This window comes from Ostrea edulis, chromosome 9, assembly GCF_947568905.1.
Source record: "Ostrea edulis chromosome 9, xbOstEdul1.1, whole genome shotgun sequence".
NCBI classification, from domain to species: domain Eukaryota; kingdom Metazoa; phylum Mollusca; class Bivalvia; order Ostreida; family Ostreidae; genus Ostrea; species Ostrea edulis.
Genome location: NC_079172.1, coordinates 12,714,748 through 12,734,340, shown reverse-complemented (window position 1 = coordinate 12,734,340; position 19,593 = coordinate 12,714,748). Strand labels below are relative to the sequence as shown.

Below are 19,593 nucleotides of genomic sequence, written 5' to 3'. Positions count from 1 at the left end.
CCCTCTTTTGCAATTAAGATGCAAATATTCTCAATTATTTATTTCAATATTGCTCAAACTTTAACCTCTGATAGTACAAAATTCTTTATAAATAACGACAAGACCAAATACATTTCGCAACATAATATTCAAGTATACATAGGTAGCATAGAATTGTCTGATTCATGCTTCCTTGTCCAACTGTAGAGATGTAACGAATTGGAGATTGTTTGGAATTTCTTTCAACAGGAAAATAATTGCATTTTTTGTTTCAGAGTAATTTTCAAGTACCATCAAGATAAGGTAATTGTCAAATGACAGGTCCTCGTTGGTCCAAGTTTAGTGTCCTAGATTATATTCCTCATCCCAACTTAGGTGAGCATTGCAATCCTGGCCGAGACTCTTATTCAAGTTACCAGAATAACACAAAGACCCCCAGTCTTATATTTCTATAGACATCAACGTGTGAAATAAAAATAGCAACATTGAAAGAATGGAATAAAATTAATGAAGTTTTGGAGATGCAAATGTACACATACGTTTATTGCAAATATAAAGTCAGTGCCAACGTATACTCTTTTTCATGAAAGGTGAAGATAACGAACAGTGATCAATCTTATAACTCCTATAAGCAATCTAAAAAAAGAGAGAATTGGGCATACACGGACCCCTGCCTGGATATACCAGAGGTGGGAGCAGGTGTCTAGGAGGAGTTAGCATCCCCTGTCGACTGGTTATACCTGCCATGGGCCCTAAGGGATACAGTATATATCTCATGATATATTTACTATGCACTAATATAAACTACTACTTGTGTGTATGGCATATTTGATCGCATCTAACATAAAGTAATATTAAAGTAAATGATTATATAATGATCACAATGATGTATCATTACCTGCATAATTATTAAGAAAATGTGTTACACTTAGAAAGTATAGTAGTACCAACATATACTCATTAGTATACATATAATTACAAACATTTACACATATATACATGCACTATGCATTTTTGTATATCAATTCCAATATATATGGCGTATTTCGTATCACTTAAGATAAATTGATATTAGAGTAAATGATTATGATAAAGTTACACTTTTGTATATGCTATCATATGCATAAGGAATAAGCACATGCTACACTTTTCCATAAATGTTTTTGGAGTTCGCCACAGTGACCATCATCCATTTAAATATCATCTAGACCGTAGTCATTTAAGGAATAAAACAATGATAGAGATGATTAAGATGAGTTTAAATCCAGCGTCTCTCGTTGTTCCGGCGGAGGTGCACGGTTTCTTTGTCTCTGTGTGTTTACTCTTTGTTTCAGTAATCCATTGATTGACATTCTTCTCCAGGATGTTCAGAGGAAGGGCTCCATCTTTCAGAACAACGGAGTGGAAATCCTTGATGTCAAACTTGGACCCTTTATAAGTAATATAATAGACTGAATATTGCAGATGTCCAATATTATGCGAGTATTAAATCAAGCAAAGTCATCACCGATTCCTGAGTTCTATATTCCAAAACAAATAAAGAGCAGGTCACCTAAAACTTGCAAAATATTTCAGATAAGAAAGGACACCCACTTTAACTTTGAGATACATGAGATACTTTGAGAGTTATGAGATTGATCACTGTTCGTTATCTTCACCTTGCATACAGCCCCCGATGATTTAGTAAAATATCAAAGTTCAAATTATGCAATTTTCAATACCCAACGATGTTCATTAATACTTTAACTTAAAGGTTTGGTATTTGATGCTACTGAAAAGTCTTTTGAAATGAGGTTTGTCTGTTTTTGTTAAATTTCTATTAATATTCATTGAATGACCTGTTTTCAACAAGCACAAGGTTACTCAGATTTCTTGTTTCTATCATGTCTTTTAAAGAAAATTATACCCAAAATGCAAGACTGGACAATCTTGTGCTGGTGATGAAATTCATAAAAATAAATACTATAAAAATCTGCAAACACTATGCGTTTTCTTTCTACCTCATATACCTGTATTGACCTCGGGTAGTCATTCTGTAGTTTTCAGGTTAAGGGTGACCATTTAGAATTTAGATTTAGTTTTCTACTCTTATTGTCCAATATCTCGGGTAAAAAAGACAGTACACGTACCGGAGATACATCAGTGCTTAATATTTAACAAAAACTAATAGATAAATCAATTTTTCTTTGAAAAGAGATATGGTAGAAACTACAGCCAAAGTGTGAGTCCTTTATACTAAGAAAACCTACAAATGTTTTAAAGTGTATATACCGAAAATTGCATAAGATAATAGGATTTTTAACGCTTTTTCTACAAGCATCCCCCGATTATACATGCCTGTTCTATGTAAAACTTATACGGTACCAATTTTGATGCACCAGATGCGCATTTCGACAAACAATGTCTCTTCAGTGATGCTCATGGCGAAATTTTGGAAACCCGAAATAACAATAAACTTGTAAGAGCTAAAAGGAAAACTAGAGTGCCAAAAACTGGAGCCAAATTCATCCAAGGATAAGAGCTATGCATGAGGGAGATAATCCTTAATTTTGAAATGAATTTCTAAATTTTATCTCCTATTCTATGTATTACAGTTGTGTATATACTGTAAAATATAATTACCTACCTTGTGAGTAACAATACTGCAATATGTGATACTCATTTAACACACTATAAAAAAAATTTCATTTGTTGCATTTTCGTCAATAAATCACCCTTTGCATGATTTTCGCATGGACTGCTTCTTGAATATAATTTTGCAATTAGCCATGCATAAATAGATAGCTAGCTTTGGATCATGGTGATTACTTAAATCCGCAAATCGCAAATGTGCGGATGAGCAATAAATGTAAACTTTCGAGTATGGGATTCATATTATGATCGTGTGGTAGATATACCAGAATTTTGAAGGAATCGATAAGATTGAAGTATTAAAAAACGAGCAAGGCATACAGAATTCCGTTGAATAGTTTTTGTTTGTTGATTTAAACCCACTTCAACTGAGACATTTTTCATTCATGAGAATTGACACAACTTTAGGAGAATTGTCATGACTTTTGACCAATGCATGACGATCAAGATCGTAGCGGTGAACTTTTCTTTCTATTGTGGCAAATGACCTCGGTTTCTAAGGTCAGATTTGTAAGTCTCGTGACTTTCACTTTTAATGCCGGGCAAAGAAACAGTCACACTTTTGTTATACGTCATAGGTTTGACGCGGCGTTGGGATTGAAAATTAACAATAATGTTTAAAAACTAAGAAACAAATACCTAATTCCTCTTGAGCCTTCATACGCAGTTCCATAATTTTGAGTTCACCTATTTTGTATGCGCATGCTTGACCTGGCAATGTGAGGTATCGATCAACTTCCGTTCTGATGAAAGCTTCACTGTAGGCGGTGTAATTTAGCATGTATTCTACAGCTTGTTCTTTTGTCCAACTGCAGAAAAAATATACAGTATTTTATTGTGAAATCGCCATGAACAATTGATGTTATAGTAAACAGTATATATATATATATATATATATATATATATATATATATATATATATACATGAAGGGACGGATCGTCCCGAAAATTTGAAAATCTGGTTGTTCGTGTCGTTGGTCATTTTAGTGCTTTATATATATATATATATATATATATATATATATATATATATATATTCGTAACCATCGGACAAGCATTTCTTTTCATATTCATTGAATACATATTAGGTTTCAGTATACAATGTTTGTTTTAGATGGAGATTAAATTCTTTAGTTGAAGTTGTATTGTTGCTTTACTTTATGTGTATAAAACCATTTATCCTTTGTTAACATGAAAAATCAAGTTACGCAATACGAAATTATGTATACAAACTTGAAGTAATGCAGTCCCGTATCAACAACAAGACGACACGCTCGAAATATTTCTGATCCGTATCTTCCCATCCTGAAAGAATAATAGAGAATTCAGGTGTGCACATTTTCCATTTGTTAGATTTTATGTACAGTAACTATTTACAGATCATGTGGAAAAGGAAACACTTATTGAATCAGCAGTTGAAAATATAACGATGTACATTATTATAGATATCATAGAAAACTATACTGACATGTCGTAGTCCGTCTTATACAACTCCATTTCTTCACCCAATGCTTCCGTATACAACGCCCAACCCTGAGGATAAGTAAATGACTAAAGTGAAACAGAATTCCAACGTATACGTAAATAAACAACTAATTCCTCTACGAACCGAAATCCATCTACCGAAATGAACAAAAATTTGTTGTACTAATGCAGTTAAATATCCCCCAAAAGGTGTATATTGAGATAGAGAGCGACGCACGAGTGAAAGTATTAAAAAATTCCTGAATCAGGAGCGAAATAAATTCTATATTCAATGACAAAAACATTAAATTTTCTGTTTCTTACGGTTTTTTCTTCTTCAGTTTTTAAATTTTTATTTTGGGTATTAAAATAAAAAAGGCGATCTGATGTTTATGGCGGCAAGTTGTCCCAGTTGTTATTTTCACACTGTGAAGGTAACAATTGTGAATATGTCGGATGGATATGGCGGCAAGTTATCCCGGTTGTTATTTTCACACCGTGAAGGTAACAACTGTGAAAATGTCAATGTTTATTCAATGAATATTTCACTGTTGAAAAAATGATAAATTTTAAGCATTTGGGTATTCTAAATGCATTGAATATAATCCATTGAAAATGCAGGGTGGTGAGAACGTGTCTTTATATCAGAGATGCTACTATACATGTACTGTACCATGTATTTAGTGTTAATGTATTCAAGATATTGTTATATACAAAATACTATAAAATATTACATAGATACAGTGATGAATAAAGTAGGATTGCTTAACACGCTAAATAATGTAGAGATATCTGATGTGCGACACATCTGGAAGGATTTTGAATGGACGAAAATTGTGATATGTTACGAAATGAAAACATTCTAGAAACTTTACGACATTATTCAAACGTTGTGAAAGCCTATTATAGAATATTCTCAATCTTCAGCGATATCTTCATGTAATCATGAAATTAACATTCTAATATTTTGTTGTTTTTTGTTTGCACGCCCCATCGAGATCAATGAATCAATCAATGCTGTATTCTCATAAATGTACAGTCATACATTACAGAGAGGAGGTTGGAAAATACAGAATACTGCATATACAACATGTACAGGAATAGATATTTTGTATTGCTATGTATAAAGTGGAGAAACATTGATTCAACAAATGAACATTACCACGAGACCAAGTTATATCCTAATGAAATTATTAAACCTACGTAAGGTCCATATTTTCCTTTACAACAAATAGAAATTTACATTAAGTTGTCAGCAGTGCAAGATTTGTTGATGTAAATAGTTTGTGGAATTTTATAATATTTGGATTCTTTGTTTGATTTTCAGACAATAAAGCTTTTCTGGTATTTGTTAAATTATGCTGTGTACACTCAAAAATGTAATGATATTCATCTCTAACTTTGTTTCGATTACATAAATAACTTTGACTTTGTACTTATATAAAGTTGCCACCAGCATTAGGTGAGTGGCACTCATGACCGTAAAAGTGGAGGTTCTTAATTGTGCCTACGTGCATCATTTTTAAGATCATATACAAAAAACTTACTTCCACTTCTAATTCCGGGCGAAAGTCCAAGGAATCGTGAACTTCTCTGTCTGCGTCGTATGATTGATTAGAATGTCAATGCATTAGTATATTGAAATTGACAAAGATTCGCTCACAGGTGACAGAATCATTGCTAAGTCTGAATTTTGCTTACGTCAAACGTTTTGGTATTTTGTAAGAATAAGAACCAAGTGCGTACCTCAACAAAGGCTGTAAAGAACGGGGCCTCAAATGGCACTGTGAATAGATGACCAACCGCGTTTTTTCTGAAGCTGGGGATTTTAACAGTAGACGCAATACTGATCTGGAATGTGAAAGCAATCATACTTTTACCTCAAGGTACTTTAAATAGTTTACATGAACATATATCGCTATCAAAGATATGTATTTTGTGTCATGAGCCAGCCCATGAGGACTTTGAAAAACAATTCCAAATTTCAAATATTTGGCAACATGTCAAAGAATTTCATTTATCCCTGCCAGAGATGAAATTCCTGAAAAATGTTTTAATGATCACTCTGCTTACCTGCAAATGATGACCTGGATTAGTTTCGTGAATGAGCAAAGCCATGAAATCGATCGTTACTCTGAAAAGAAGACATTTATACTGAATATTCCTCACAGTCGTCAGTATGATGATCTATTAACATTTTCAAGATATTAACATGGAGATCCGAAATCCTTTTTTTTCTAATTTATGTGGTTTTGATAAGGAAGAGTAAAACACACATAGAAGAGGGACTTGTAAGTTGTTAGAACTTGTTCCCAATACTTTTGATTTCATCAATAAAATATGTTTAAAAGAAAACAAAACAAAAACACAAAAAGGTCAAACATTCCAAAATACTTGAAATATATACCCAGCATATTGGAATATTTGAACTTTTAAATATAAAACAAAGATTGCTATGAACTTTTGAATAAAATCATAACTCCCCTAAGTGAAGAATAATTTAATAAAAAGCAGAGACAAATTCACTATATTTGGATACCCACTTTCGCCCCTACCCGAGGTTGAACTCACGACCTGGACCAATCTCCTAGTAGCATGTGACCAGCGCGTTAGACTGCTTGACCAGCTAGGCAAGTACTCAAACCTGCCTTTGATTCTTGCCACACTACTTTCACATGATTTCAGCTTCTCCATCGTCAACTTCCCACGTTTATGTATCAATATTCCATTATCACCTACATATGGTGTTTATATATCTCAACTGTTTTGATATGCAAGAGCTTGTTCTGCGTATAGTCAGTTTTTAAATCTAGGTAAGCTACTGACAAACAAGTTGATGGTACGGGGGTTTCCACAGTCTCGATTGAAGTCAGCATTTCGCTAATTCTATGGTCGTTATATAACGATCTAATTCGTCAAAACAACCTATCATTGGGTCAAATGTTTGCTGACGTGTTTCATACCGATTGTTGAGCCGTTCTTGGCATACTGATTTTGACTGCAGATAGCTCCGTTTACCTGATCAGGATATAGGGCTCACGGCGGGTGTGACTGGTCGACAGGGGATGCGTACTTCTCCTAGGCACCTGATCCCACCTCTGGTGTGTCCAGGGGTCCGTGTTTGCCCAACTATCTATTTTGTATTGTTTGTAGGAGTTCTGAGATTGATCACTGTTCGTTATCTTCACCTTTCACTTTCACACGCAACACGGTCATTGAAAGTGGAAATGGGATAGTTATTCCTCATATATTAAAGAATTTAATTTCATCTCGATATAACGAAGAATTACATGCAAGGAATTATGTTAGTCGTCCATAATATCAATTACCTCTAAATCTACATGTATATGGAAATACTTTTTCTAAAATCCATTGACAACTGAAAACTAGTTTCAATAACGTTGAAGTCTATGTTTGAATTGTTAGTGCTCAATTAATTCGAACTTACGATTGATTAGGACGATGAACATTGACTTGAAAGATCCCCGGGCGTGATCCGTCCGATGGTCCTGGTATATACCTACCCCCGACACCATCAGTCGGACTTGGCTCCACACTACAGAGTACAGTAAATGTTTCCGATATATACATATTCGTCTTTATCAAAATATGCTCAGAAGCAAACCAAATGCCTTTTTTCAGGAACAAGATTATTTTTGTCGATTTTTAGAATAGTTCATGAACAATAAACGTACGTAGTCAGAATAACATTTAGTTGATTCTTGTTTTTTAAATGACAGAATACGTACTTTACAGGAAGATTTGGAAGGTCTCTAAAATAAGACGACAGTTTTGGTTGTATGTCATTTTTTATTGCATTTTTGTACCACTGGATTATTTCATCCTAAAAAAAATGATGAAAGTTTAGCTTCGAAGCTACGATCATGCATAGCTGAAATTAGCTTATATCATTTAATTTGTAAAATAATTTTTGAGATGGATAAGATAATTATTGATTACATTTAAATTGATTAGGGGTTTCTTACACCGGTTTGAAAGTAAAACTTTGGATCCGTCTTCACTTTATCAAAGAACTCTTTGACAGAACCTTGGTGGTTCAGCTTCATCATGACCTGTAAATATGTGTAAAATTTCAGGAATTCAATGTATAATCAGAAATATAAATAACCCAAACATTTCTTCGGTAAGGTGGTGCAGTATTTATCACTGAATTACAGGACCTAATAGAGTGAAAATTAGCAATGCCAGGCTTACTTGTTAGATGTACTGTGAAACATGTTACATGTATCTCTTATATCTTTATATAGCAAATACATGAAAATAGTTTGGACGACGCTTGCTGTCCATCATTTCGATGAGCAAATTTGCAAAGACAATGTTAACAACCGATCAGTCTTGAAGTCATATTTCAAAAGAGAACTAAAGCTAAAATATCCTTTCTCAATATTTCAGAAAATTACTGAAATTCAGAGAAATGACGTCGCATATTTTCGTCTCCGATTTTTTTTTTCCACTATAGCTTGACCCATACGCTTTTTTATGGATTTCAAATTCATCAGATGAAGCATATATGCATAAATTTACTGAGATTTCTAAAACATTCTTACTCTCTCTCTGGTTACAAAGCAGAAATCATTGCAGTATACCTTACAGAATACTGTCATTCCGAAGAAATAAAGATAAGCAATATTTGATCCCTTGAAAACAACACATTTGATTCAAATACATACGCTCTATTTGATGATAAAAAAATCCGAGGTCTTACTCATGTAAAACTTATACGGTACTAATTTTGATGCACCAGATGCGCATTTCGACAAATAATGTCTCTTAAGTGATGCTCAACCGAAATTTTTGAAAACCGAAATAACAATAAACTTGTAAGAGCTATTTTAGGGGAAAACAGAGTGCCAAAAACTGGAGTCAAATTCGTCTAAGGATAAGAGCTATGCATGAGGGAGATAATCCTTAATTTTGAAATGAATTTCATGAAATACCCTAATTATTTCTACACGAAACTACTTCATCGTATTCGAACTTTGTATACTTCACCTTTTTCATTTCTGAGGAGATTCTCTCGACTTCTTGGAGTCCCTTGTTGTGTACCTCCTCTGGAGACATATCCAGAGAAAGATGCCATCGTAGACATTCCTTGTAGAATTCCAATCCCCTGTCCCAACTACTTACACCGAAACCGGATCTGGTGTGTTGAAAGTATACCTACATGTACAAAGTAGGCATGGTAACATTTGTAGCTTAGTCGCATATTTGAAACAACAAAAAAGTAATCCACTCATCCATTAAATTGACTTACATTTTCAAGATATGCTTTCAGATCTCTGTACTTTTGGACAATGGCTCCGACAGCTGTTTTGGCTCTATTGCGCATGTCTGTTCTGATCAGAAAACCATACATCATGAATTATGCATTTCTGATTTATACCAAAATATGTTTTTGAAACCTATTTTATTATGTATAATGGAATAGGCAGAAGACAGAATCTATATAAGCCTTCTCCAAAGGTACAAGGTAGTTACATGTTGCAATAGTCAAAGTAATAGAGATATTAAGAAGGTATATATTTATTAGATGTATGCACACATATAATATCAGTAGTAAGTGACGTCATCATCTTTGTAATGCAAAAATCTGAATGCCAGTTTTCGAGTTACAAGAGGGATATATCTCGTAATTCTTTGTTATTCAAACAAGGCTTGTATCACGGTTTTGTTTAGATAGCATATAGATTAAATATACCAGTAAAGGTTTCGATTAAAGCAGATTTTTCAATTTAAAAGTTAATTCTGAACACAATTAAAATGTTTCTCGTGTTTGTTACATCTTATTTTGTTTTAAACATATTCCTATAAAGCAATCTATATGTAAACAAAAACATGACACGAGTCTTGTTTAAATACATGTAACAATGACTTGTGAGTGCTGTATCTCACTTGTAACTCAACAACTGATATTCAAATATTTGCTGACCATTAGAAATACCTAAGTGAAGTATTGTAAATCTTAAAAATGTGGATCATAAAATCTGAAAATTTCAGATCAAATCATGTCCATGCCCCTTTAAAGCTTTGTGAATTGCTCTTACTTTGCGTCCCAGTCGGAAGTTTTTCACTCATAAGGGACATTGTCAGCTGTAAGCGAAGCTCCACAATGTTATACCTAAACAACTCAAGGCCGTATCATGGAGAAACCAACCTGTATCGTGTTTACGCATATTACGAAGTAGTTCCAAATTTATGATCAGAAAACGGCGATTTTAAACAGTTTACAGTAAGCATCAATTTAATTGCACCAAAAACATTTCATAGCATGACTAAATATTTAGTCGAAACATAAATGTTGGATATTAAAAACTTTTACAAGATTTCTGTAAAAAGCCGTTGACAGAAGTTTAGTGCGAGGAGCGCACGGAACTCTGGGTAGAGAATGCGTACAGTATTGTGTAGGGATCGACTCAAAATATCGACACCTTTAATATGAGACCTAATGGGATTTTCTCCTATAATAAAGAACTTCTTAATGTTTTTCATATTTTTGCCCTAGAGTTTTAAAACAAAACCCATCGTATTTGTTAAAATATCTAGAGTTAACTTTTTACGACTTCATGAAAGTGAAACGATGCGCAACAACTACGCAGAACGCGAAAATTCGAATTGTACTCGGCCTCGTTAAGGGTACCCTAACTGAAAAAAATCTTTTAGCGATAAATACAGGATACAACCTTTGTTATTTCTTTCTAAAATCAAATATCAATACATTTATATAGGTTTACATATATACATACATACAATCCCGTGGGGATCCGGGTTATAATAGGTCCTCAGTACCCCTTGCTTGTCGTAAGAGTCGACTACATGGGGCGGTCCTTCGGATGAGACCGCAAAAACCGCGGTCACGTGTCACAGCAGGTGTGGCACGATAAAGATCCCTCCCTGCTCAAAGGCGATAGGCGCCGAGTGTAGGCCTAAATTTTGCAGCTCTTCACCGGCAATGGTGACGTCTCCATATGAGTGAATTATTCTCGAGAGGGACGTTAAACAATATTCAATTATTCAATACATACATACATACATACACACACAAAGTGATAATAAAAAAGAACAATACGACATCAAGGTGACTTAAGAAAGGTTCTACAAAGAAATTACTTGACCTAATAAAGCGCTATTGGAACGTTTGATAAACGGGCACCTACTTTGTGGGTTCTGCAATTGTCTTCAGATTTGTCAATTTATCAAGGAATGGTTGATAAAGCGGAAAATTTGTATCATTTACGCCTTTCAGTATATAATCGATCTGTCCTGGGATCCTGTTCTAAAATCAAAGAGACAATTTAAAGCACTAGCTCGTGTTCTGTGGATTGAACACTTATTTTAGTATAAACTTTATTAATCTTAGGAAGATTAAGAAAGTTATACAACTTCTATCCATGAAAAGGTAAAGATAACGAACAACTTCCTGTCTGCTCAGATATTAGCGCGAAAATGTCATCGATGTGAGACAAAATCAGACTACTCGGAGGAAACCCACGTGTCAATAGGACCACATCACCCTTTCACATACTACCACTGCCGATCCCAAGGATCGAATTCGTATATCAGCAGTAAGAAGTGAGTGCGCTAATCACTACACTCCCCGGACACTTCAACAGTGTTGTAAGTTTTCATCCAGTCTCATCGAATGCATTGCAAGATTCATGAGCAAATATTTCTGAAAAGACTGAACATCAATCAAATTTTCATATCACGTAGGTACGTCTATATATTACTACATTCTAGAAACAAGTATCTAGTTTACATTTGTATTTTAGCCATATTCGCGTGCGACTTCCTTTGCCAATAAAATGTATTCTGTAAATATTGAACAATACATGTCCTCTACCAAAACACGTTTTGAATGCTTTTACATACCACTGATACAATATGATAGGTGTGACCTTTTTCTATTGATATATTAAATCTTTCTATCATTTCCTCTATCTGAAATTGGAAAGAAACGAATTACCAAAATGCAATGATGAAAAAAATTATGAAATCTCAGCAACACAATAAGTTATTTTAGTCATGCTTATCTACAAATGAAACATTGATAATTACATTGACAAATGATGACAATTTTAATGATGATTACGGTGACAAAACAAACGAGAAAAATATGCTGTAGACAAAGACATTGCGTTCTTCAAATATTCGTTGTACCTGGTTTGGGTATAATTCCAGTCGCTTAATGTAGTTCTCATAGTCACCAACGGTGTCAAATGGTGTTCTTGTTGGAAGATAAGATACAATAGTTTGTGGACCCTCCAGAAAATTAATCGGGTTCAGTGTGTTGTAGTTAAAAGAATCATGATAGGCAAATATATGCATGATCATAGAAATATTAAAATCTACTGATCGGTCATTAAAAATTACCTTGTTAAACACCCCTCTGACTTTACGCAAAAGTACTTTAAAGTTGATATTACAAAATGCTGGTGTTCCTTATTGGCAATACCTCCGTAGTCGTTGGTGACCACGCCTTTCAGCAATCTGCTGAAATTCCCATAGTCACCAATTGTGTTCCTTTGTTAGAAGACCTGTTTTTGTTATTCTGATGAGGCGGAATTTATTCCAAAGCTTCTACATGAGAAGAAAAATGTCTTGCTGTGACATTTAATTCGACATTTAGATATACCGACGACGTTTTGTCTATTTACAATAAATATTTTCATTAATTTGTCAATTCGATATATCCCAATGACCTCGAAATGAAAGACACAACAGAGTCTTCCACATCTGCTTCATTCTTAGATATTTTATTGAACATAAATGTAAACGACAAACTAACAACTCAACTTTATGAAAAATGGGATGATTTAGCTTATCAAACGTCAATTTCCTATATCTATGTAGCTATATTCCATTATCATTTGTATATGGTGTGTATGTCTCTCAACTGATTCGATACGCAAGAGCTTGTTCTGCGTATGATCAGCATTTCGCAAATTCTATGGTCGTTACAAAGATCTAGTTTACCGCTATAAACTGCCATTTGGTCAAATAGTGTCTGGCGTTTTTTTTAACATCATCAAGACATATGGCTTACGGCGGGTGTGACCGGTCGACATGGGATGCCTACTCCTCCCAGGCACCTAATCCAACCTCTATTATGTCCAGGGATCGGTGTTTGTCCAACTCTTTATTTTGTATTCCTTATATATGAGATTGGTCACTGTTCGTTATCTTCACCTTTCATACCAATTGTTAGGTCGTTCTTTAAACATTAATTTTGACTAGGGATTACTGATCCCACCTCTGGTGTGTCTATGGGTCCGTGTTTGCCCAACTATCTATTTTGTATTGCTTGTAAGAGTTATGAGATTGATCACTGTTCGTTATCTTCACCTTGCATTACTCCGTTCACATGATCAAGATATAGGGTCCATGGCGAGTGTGACCGGTCAACAGGGGATGCTTTCTCCTCCTAAGTAACTGATCTCATCTCTGGTATGCTCAGGGGTACGTGTTTGCCCTACTTTTAATTTTGTATGCGTTATGAAATTGATCACTGTTCGTTATCTGCACTTTTTAGTCAAGGAAATTTGTCGGGTTCCGGATGTTGTAACGAAGAGAACCACAATAGCATGCGATTGAATCCATTAATTCATTATATCTGTCTTGAATATTCTCGGGAGGGGGGATCTAACGGAATACTCTGCTTAAATTTTAATTTTTTTTTTTATATGTATACTAATTAAGACATCGTAACACAGTGCTGTTGGGGAATAAGGTAAACATAGTTCAATAACTTACTTTCTCCAGTCATATCCCCGAATTATGGTCGACAGCGTATCATTAAAAATATCATAGTCTGTCTTTTCTTTGGCTGTAAGTTGGTTGTAATCAATTCCCTGTAGACGGACCAGAAGGTCTAGACACTTGTTCTGAAAGTAAATTACAAACTTTACACGGAAATTCTCTATATGAATCACCAGAAAACATGAAACATGCGATTATTATACCTTATATCAAAAATAGAATATAGATACATCCCCAAAACAAATTTCACCAAAACCGAACAACAATCTGACAGGGATTTCATAAGGTGTCATGTGACTATGCGGCACAATGCATTATGGTCCAGGAAGCTTCACATCCACATCAAATGATAATTTAGACCTGCAATCTCTTATATACATTCATTAATAATTTCAAACAACATACGTATTCTTCTGCTAATCCGGAGTATGCAAACTTCTCCACTTGGTCGTTGTATCTATAGAAGCCAAACGTGGTGGAATATTCGGGGGATCGCTGCAGACGCCATTCCCCGTACTCCTTTTGTAAGTCGTCGAGGTGAAGTGACACACATTCATCTGTCGAATTAAATTACTGTTGATAAGCGAGCTAGATTAAGATCCTGTCGCAATTTCCCTATACTGTATATAATTTTACTAATTTCATTCGTATCCTCTCAGAATTAGAAATATCTTGTATCAAGCATTGTGAATTTGATTTGTATGGATCTATGAAAATAAATGCATTGGTGCTCTAGCTAATTCATTTTGATTGTAGATATAGTAAAATCAGAGTATTGCAATAAATAGTTGAATTGTCTTATATGCTTGTTAGAGTTTTTCCTTTTTTCTATATATCGTTAAAACTTTGTAAAAATTTATTCGTATCTCAATAAAAACTTTGTAAAACTTGGTCCATGTCTCGTTCAATTTTTGTAAAACTTGGTCCATGTCTCGTTCAATTTTTGTAAAACTTGGTCCATGTCTCGTTCAATTTTTGTAAAACTTGGTCTATGTCTCGTTCAAACTTTGAACCTTTGGTTCATGTCATCAGAACGTTACAAAAATGCAAATACCTCTGTATTCTGAATGCGTTAACTTCTATACAACTTATTTCAACAAGAACTAGAAACATTGGTGCAAACACCAAATGTATGGTACGGAATATTTGAGAAGTGTCAGAACTAACTATTTTCAGAAAAAGAATTCCGTTGTTCAAAAGCGAGAGGAAATTAAAACGCGTAGGCTGGTAAAATTTAGAGAAAGTTTGATGAAATCTGGAGATGAACGCACACGCACAAAGTGGAAAAAATCGTAATTATATGAAGTAGCTATTTATTGGTAGCTCAATAATGCAACTGGTGTTGTATAAGATTTTAACTTAATTCGAAATACCAAGTCAAAAGCAAGCAATAGGCCTACACGGTTTACGCTTGTCCGATCGATCGATACAAAAATACGTTTGACGATGTACGATCAATCGATAAACTTCGCCTCGACTAAATATAATTTCTTTTCCGTGACGTTGCACGAGACAATTTCTGATCTTGGCAGTTTCCGTATAGTTACGTGGTAAAAATTCTTATATTGGAATAAAAAGATCTCTAAATCGGATACATTTTTCACAATGCAGCGCGAGTTATTTCCCCCTGAATACAGGGGCGTAAAACACGTTGCGGTCCACAATTCATAGCACCAGTAGAAGGATTTAGTACATCTATTTCAATTAAGTGCTAGTTAAGGGATTTTTCTGTAATTTTGAAAAATAAAATGACTGCAACATAATTTTAGTCACTGAATTTAGTTCTGTGTCCATTGTGTGATTTTTTTTCGCAGGCAATGTTGAATCATGATGTAACAGAATATGTCCCTTATTCCGATCAGTATCAAAGTATCTTTAGCAGATCATCAATTTTTCATTATTAATTCTAACCATTATTTTGGACGACAAAACAACAATTAGTTATGCATATATTGCATGTACAACCAACGCATGTACAGTACATTGGGGATCAGAAGGGGGAGGGGGGGGGGGGGGCACACTCCTTTGATTTTGGTTTTAAAAAGAGAGTGCGAGAGAAAGACGGAGAGATATCAGAGTATAGTATTTATATTTTTCCGGGAACACCATTACTGCATTGCATTGATTCTAGGATAAAAATCTAAATTCAAATAGTTGGGAAAGGGGAAGGGGGTTGTTAGAAACTCCTGTCCCTTTCCCAACTATTTTAATTTAGATTTTTATCCTAGAATCAATGTCGATGAAAGTTTATGTCATCGACATCGATTTTCACACACTGATTATATTCAACATTCAGTTCAGTTAAATTCATCAAATTTAGTTTGAATGGGGGGGGGGGGGGGGGGGGGGGGGGTGATGAAAACTATGTGAATTTATTAATTTTTTTTTATCAGACATTGAACTTTTGATAACACCCCTTAATAGCAATAAACATTGTCAATTCGCTTGTCATTTAAATTCTCCTACAAAACCAAATGCAGATGATACAAAAAAATACGCAAACTACATATCATGATATCAACAACTTAATACTCTGGTTCACACCTCCCCCCCCCCCCTGAAAATTTTCAAGATCCGCGCCTGGACAATGTAAATTACATGCACATGGAATCCATATCTACATGTAATGTAATCTTTAGATGTTGAAATCTGGGTTGGACTTTGTTTTTTCAAGTGCGATTCAATATTTTGAAAACAATTTTTTATTTAAATCAACTTTTGATGAATTAAACAGTTCGACCTGCATTGAGGGAGTGGAGGTGGGGATTAGTGGGCAAAGTCAGTCATTTTTAAAGTTCGATCGATAAGCTAGTTCCTGACCTGACCTTTTAAAAAATAGAAGCAGTGAATTGTAGTGGTATATAATTAGATAAACCGAATAATTGAAATAAAGAATCAACCCTTATCTCCTTACCCCAAAGTTTAGCATTCCGAGCTTTGATTTCATATTAAGATTTTGTGAGATAAGAATTTTCAGACAATTGTGAAACCAACTTCTTCGGCTGCCCCCCCCCCCCCCCCCCCCATTTAAAAAAATCCCGAGGCAATGCAGCATGCCTGACTCTATTCATATAATCACATAATTTCATTGTTTCTTTCCAGGTGTCTGTTGTTTTTACAGATTACTTCTAAATTCTCATGATTAAAAAAAAACATCTCATACGACTGTAACCCCTCTCCGTTTTCCCCCAACCCTACAATTGACGAAATTCTTGGCAAAATTTTACGATACTCAATGTGATGCTCCAGTTTGACATGTGATAATCATGTCCAGTTCTCGTGCAATCGGTGCACGTACAACTTGATGACGTGGCGTCTGTAGCACACACCGCTTAGCAAACACTTAATTTCTGTCTTTTAATTATAGCATGCCTCGCTATGCGAAACGTATATACGTGTATAGTGCAAAGGTCATGACAATTAAAATTATAGTCGGAAGTTTTACATATCATAACATGAATTTTGTTTTCGTGGTCATAAAATAAATATCATATATATACCCTTGTCTAAAAAAATAAATAGATAATATACATGTATAAAAGACGTCATTCTTTATCAAAACACTTCCGTGGTAATAGATACATATCCCGCAGAAACGCATGCTCCAAACTTAGAATGGGCCGGCTAGTACCGGTGTAGAGGCAAAATTTGCCTCTACACCGGCCCATACTGAAAAAAAAAATTATGTTAAGAATTGAATAACGTTATACTGTATTTACAGGTAAAACAAAATCCTGTTTTGATACACTGTGAATGAAATGAAAGAAAAGTAACTGAAGCGAAATCATTGATAACTGGCGGTTTTCTTCAATGCACTCGAGATACTATGTAGGAGAAGTGTATCCGCTTTATATTGTGATCACCTGCATGTACAACTAAAATTAAACATTGAAGATGAGTTTCGAAATGCTTAAAAATAGTGACACAATTAGACACATTATAGAGTGCATGCAAACAATCAGAATTTTTGGCATTTTCACTCAATGTTTCAAAAATAACGCAGTGTACTAACCTTCGATCAAAAATAGCACGAACACCAATATATATTTCCATCGTAACTCCATCACTGCAGTGGTCAAAATTATGCCTGAAAGATGTATTCAAGTATGCACTTACAATATTCTAGTCATCCACCTATGTACTACAGACGTATCCGATGTATCAGGTAAACAGAGCGTGAACTCTGAACAACAACCGCCAACTTGAAATAAATGTAACAGTTGAGTCTGGGAAAAACTCAGTGTTCCTCAAGCAACAACATTCGGATAATTCAATGTTTTATGCACACGCTCCGGGTCTCCTTTGAGACGCAAGAAGCAGAAAAAAGCAAACACACGTTGCCCTACATGTATTTCACCTGTATACCGCGTCAGAGGTAAGTGGAGATCATGCATAACTTTTAGAATAAAGGCTTTTCATGCAAGACATGAGGTATTTGGTAAACACCTCATTGAATCATTTGACAGAGACTACATGCTTCTTATATTTTATTGTAATGTTTATATGTATAGTATGGACTTTTCACATAGTTTGAAAGTTTTAATAAAGATTGACTCGATAGTCGGATACACAGTGTCGTGTACCTGTGTGTGCAGAGGGCCCAGCCTAATACCCTTTGCAAACGCGCATTTTCCTTCGCAACAAATAAAATGGCGGAGACGAAGCGGAACCAAAAAGAGGTCGGTGATAATCATGTCATTTTGGAAACAATAGTTATTAAGATGCTTCATGAATGTTACGTTTCAATGCGCCTATTCCATCTTTCAGATGGGGAAATTCTGCTAAAGTGATTGACATCAAGATAAAAACTACTTAAAAAAAACAACACAAAGAGGTATTTCGATGTTGTTAGCCACATACACACAGCTAAGATTGGTTATTAATTTGTTTATACGATAAATTTATATATATATATATATATATATATATATATATATCTCTCTCTCTCTCTCTCTCTCTCTCTCTCTCTCTCTCTCTCTCTCTCTCTCTCTCTCTCTCTCTCTCTATATATATATATAGTAAAATTGCACAAAATGTTCATGGTATAGGTAATAAGTATAAAAAATATATCCAACGATGACTAAGTACACATGATCCACATTTAATTAATTACACTTAGCGCTTTCGCCGTGTACAAGTACACTGAGTGGCCAAAAGTATTGCAACAAACATGGCCGACGTCATTGCTTGATCAGTTGAGTAGGCATATTTCGAAACCAATTATAACAATCAATAATTATTGTACTTACTTTTGTTTGTTAGTATTTAGTGGCATAACCTTTCTGTATTATCACTTGGCGTAATCTTGTCGGAATTGATGCATACAGGCTTCGTATATATACTTGAGATAGCCCATTCCATATCCTGGTCACTGTAGCAATTAAGTCTTGTTTACTTTTGATCTGATCTATCTCTCGATTGAGTTTAATTTTAATGCAACGCCAGACATTTTCTATAATGTTCAGATCTGGGGATTATGCGGGCCAAGTAAATTTCTGAATTCCATTTTCCTGTTTCCATGCAAATGTCTGTCTTGACGAATGGGGGGTAGCATTGTCATCTTGGAATATAAAAGGTCTATTTCCAAAAACTTTTGCAACTACTGGCCAAAGATGAGTATCAAGTAATTCTGTATACTTGAGTGAGTTCAAATTACCATCAACAAGCACGATTATACCAAATCCATCGTAAGTTATACATCCCCAAAACATGCAACTTACTTTGACTGGCGATTTACGCTGA

General features: G+C 34.7%; 1 protein-coding gene across 2 annotated transcripts; it reads right to left on the bottom strand.

Moving 5' to 3' along the window:
• Window positions 1–487: 487 nt before the first annotated feature.
• LOC125659545 (uncharacterized) lies at window positions 488–18,241 on the bottom strand. Of its 2 annotated transcripts, none has more exons than XM_056148564.1 (17): window positions 17,864–18,241; window positions 14,257–14,408; window positions 13,848–13,976; window positions 12,253–12,390; window positions 11,965–12,033; window positions 11,250–11,368; window positions 9,350–9,431; window positions 9,088–9,255; window positions 8,061–8,147; window positions 7,824–7,918; window positions 7,523–7,630; window positions 6,148–6,208; window positions 5,821–5,925; window positions 4,079–4,143; window positions 3,844–3,915; window positions 3,250–3,419; window positions 488–1,409 (listed from the first exon to the last, which is right to left on the bottom strand). In XM_056148564.1, exons 1-17 carry the CDS (start codon window positions 17,913–17,915, stop codon window positions 1,195–1,197), a joined length of 1,887 nt encoding a protein of 628 aa, XP_056004539.1. In that variant the 5' UTR covers window positions 17,916–18,241; the 3' UTR covers window positions 488–1,194. The 2 variants fall into 2 exon arrangements, with proteins under 2 accessions (XP_056004539.1, XP_056004538.1); XM_056148563.1 differs by lacking the exon at window positions 17,864–18,241 and adding an exon at window positions 17,383–17,609.
• Between the last annotated feature and the right edge of the window lie 1,352 nt (window positions 18,242–19,593).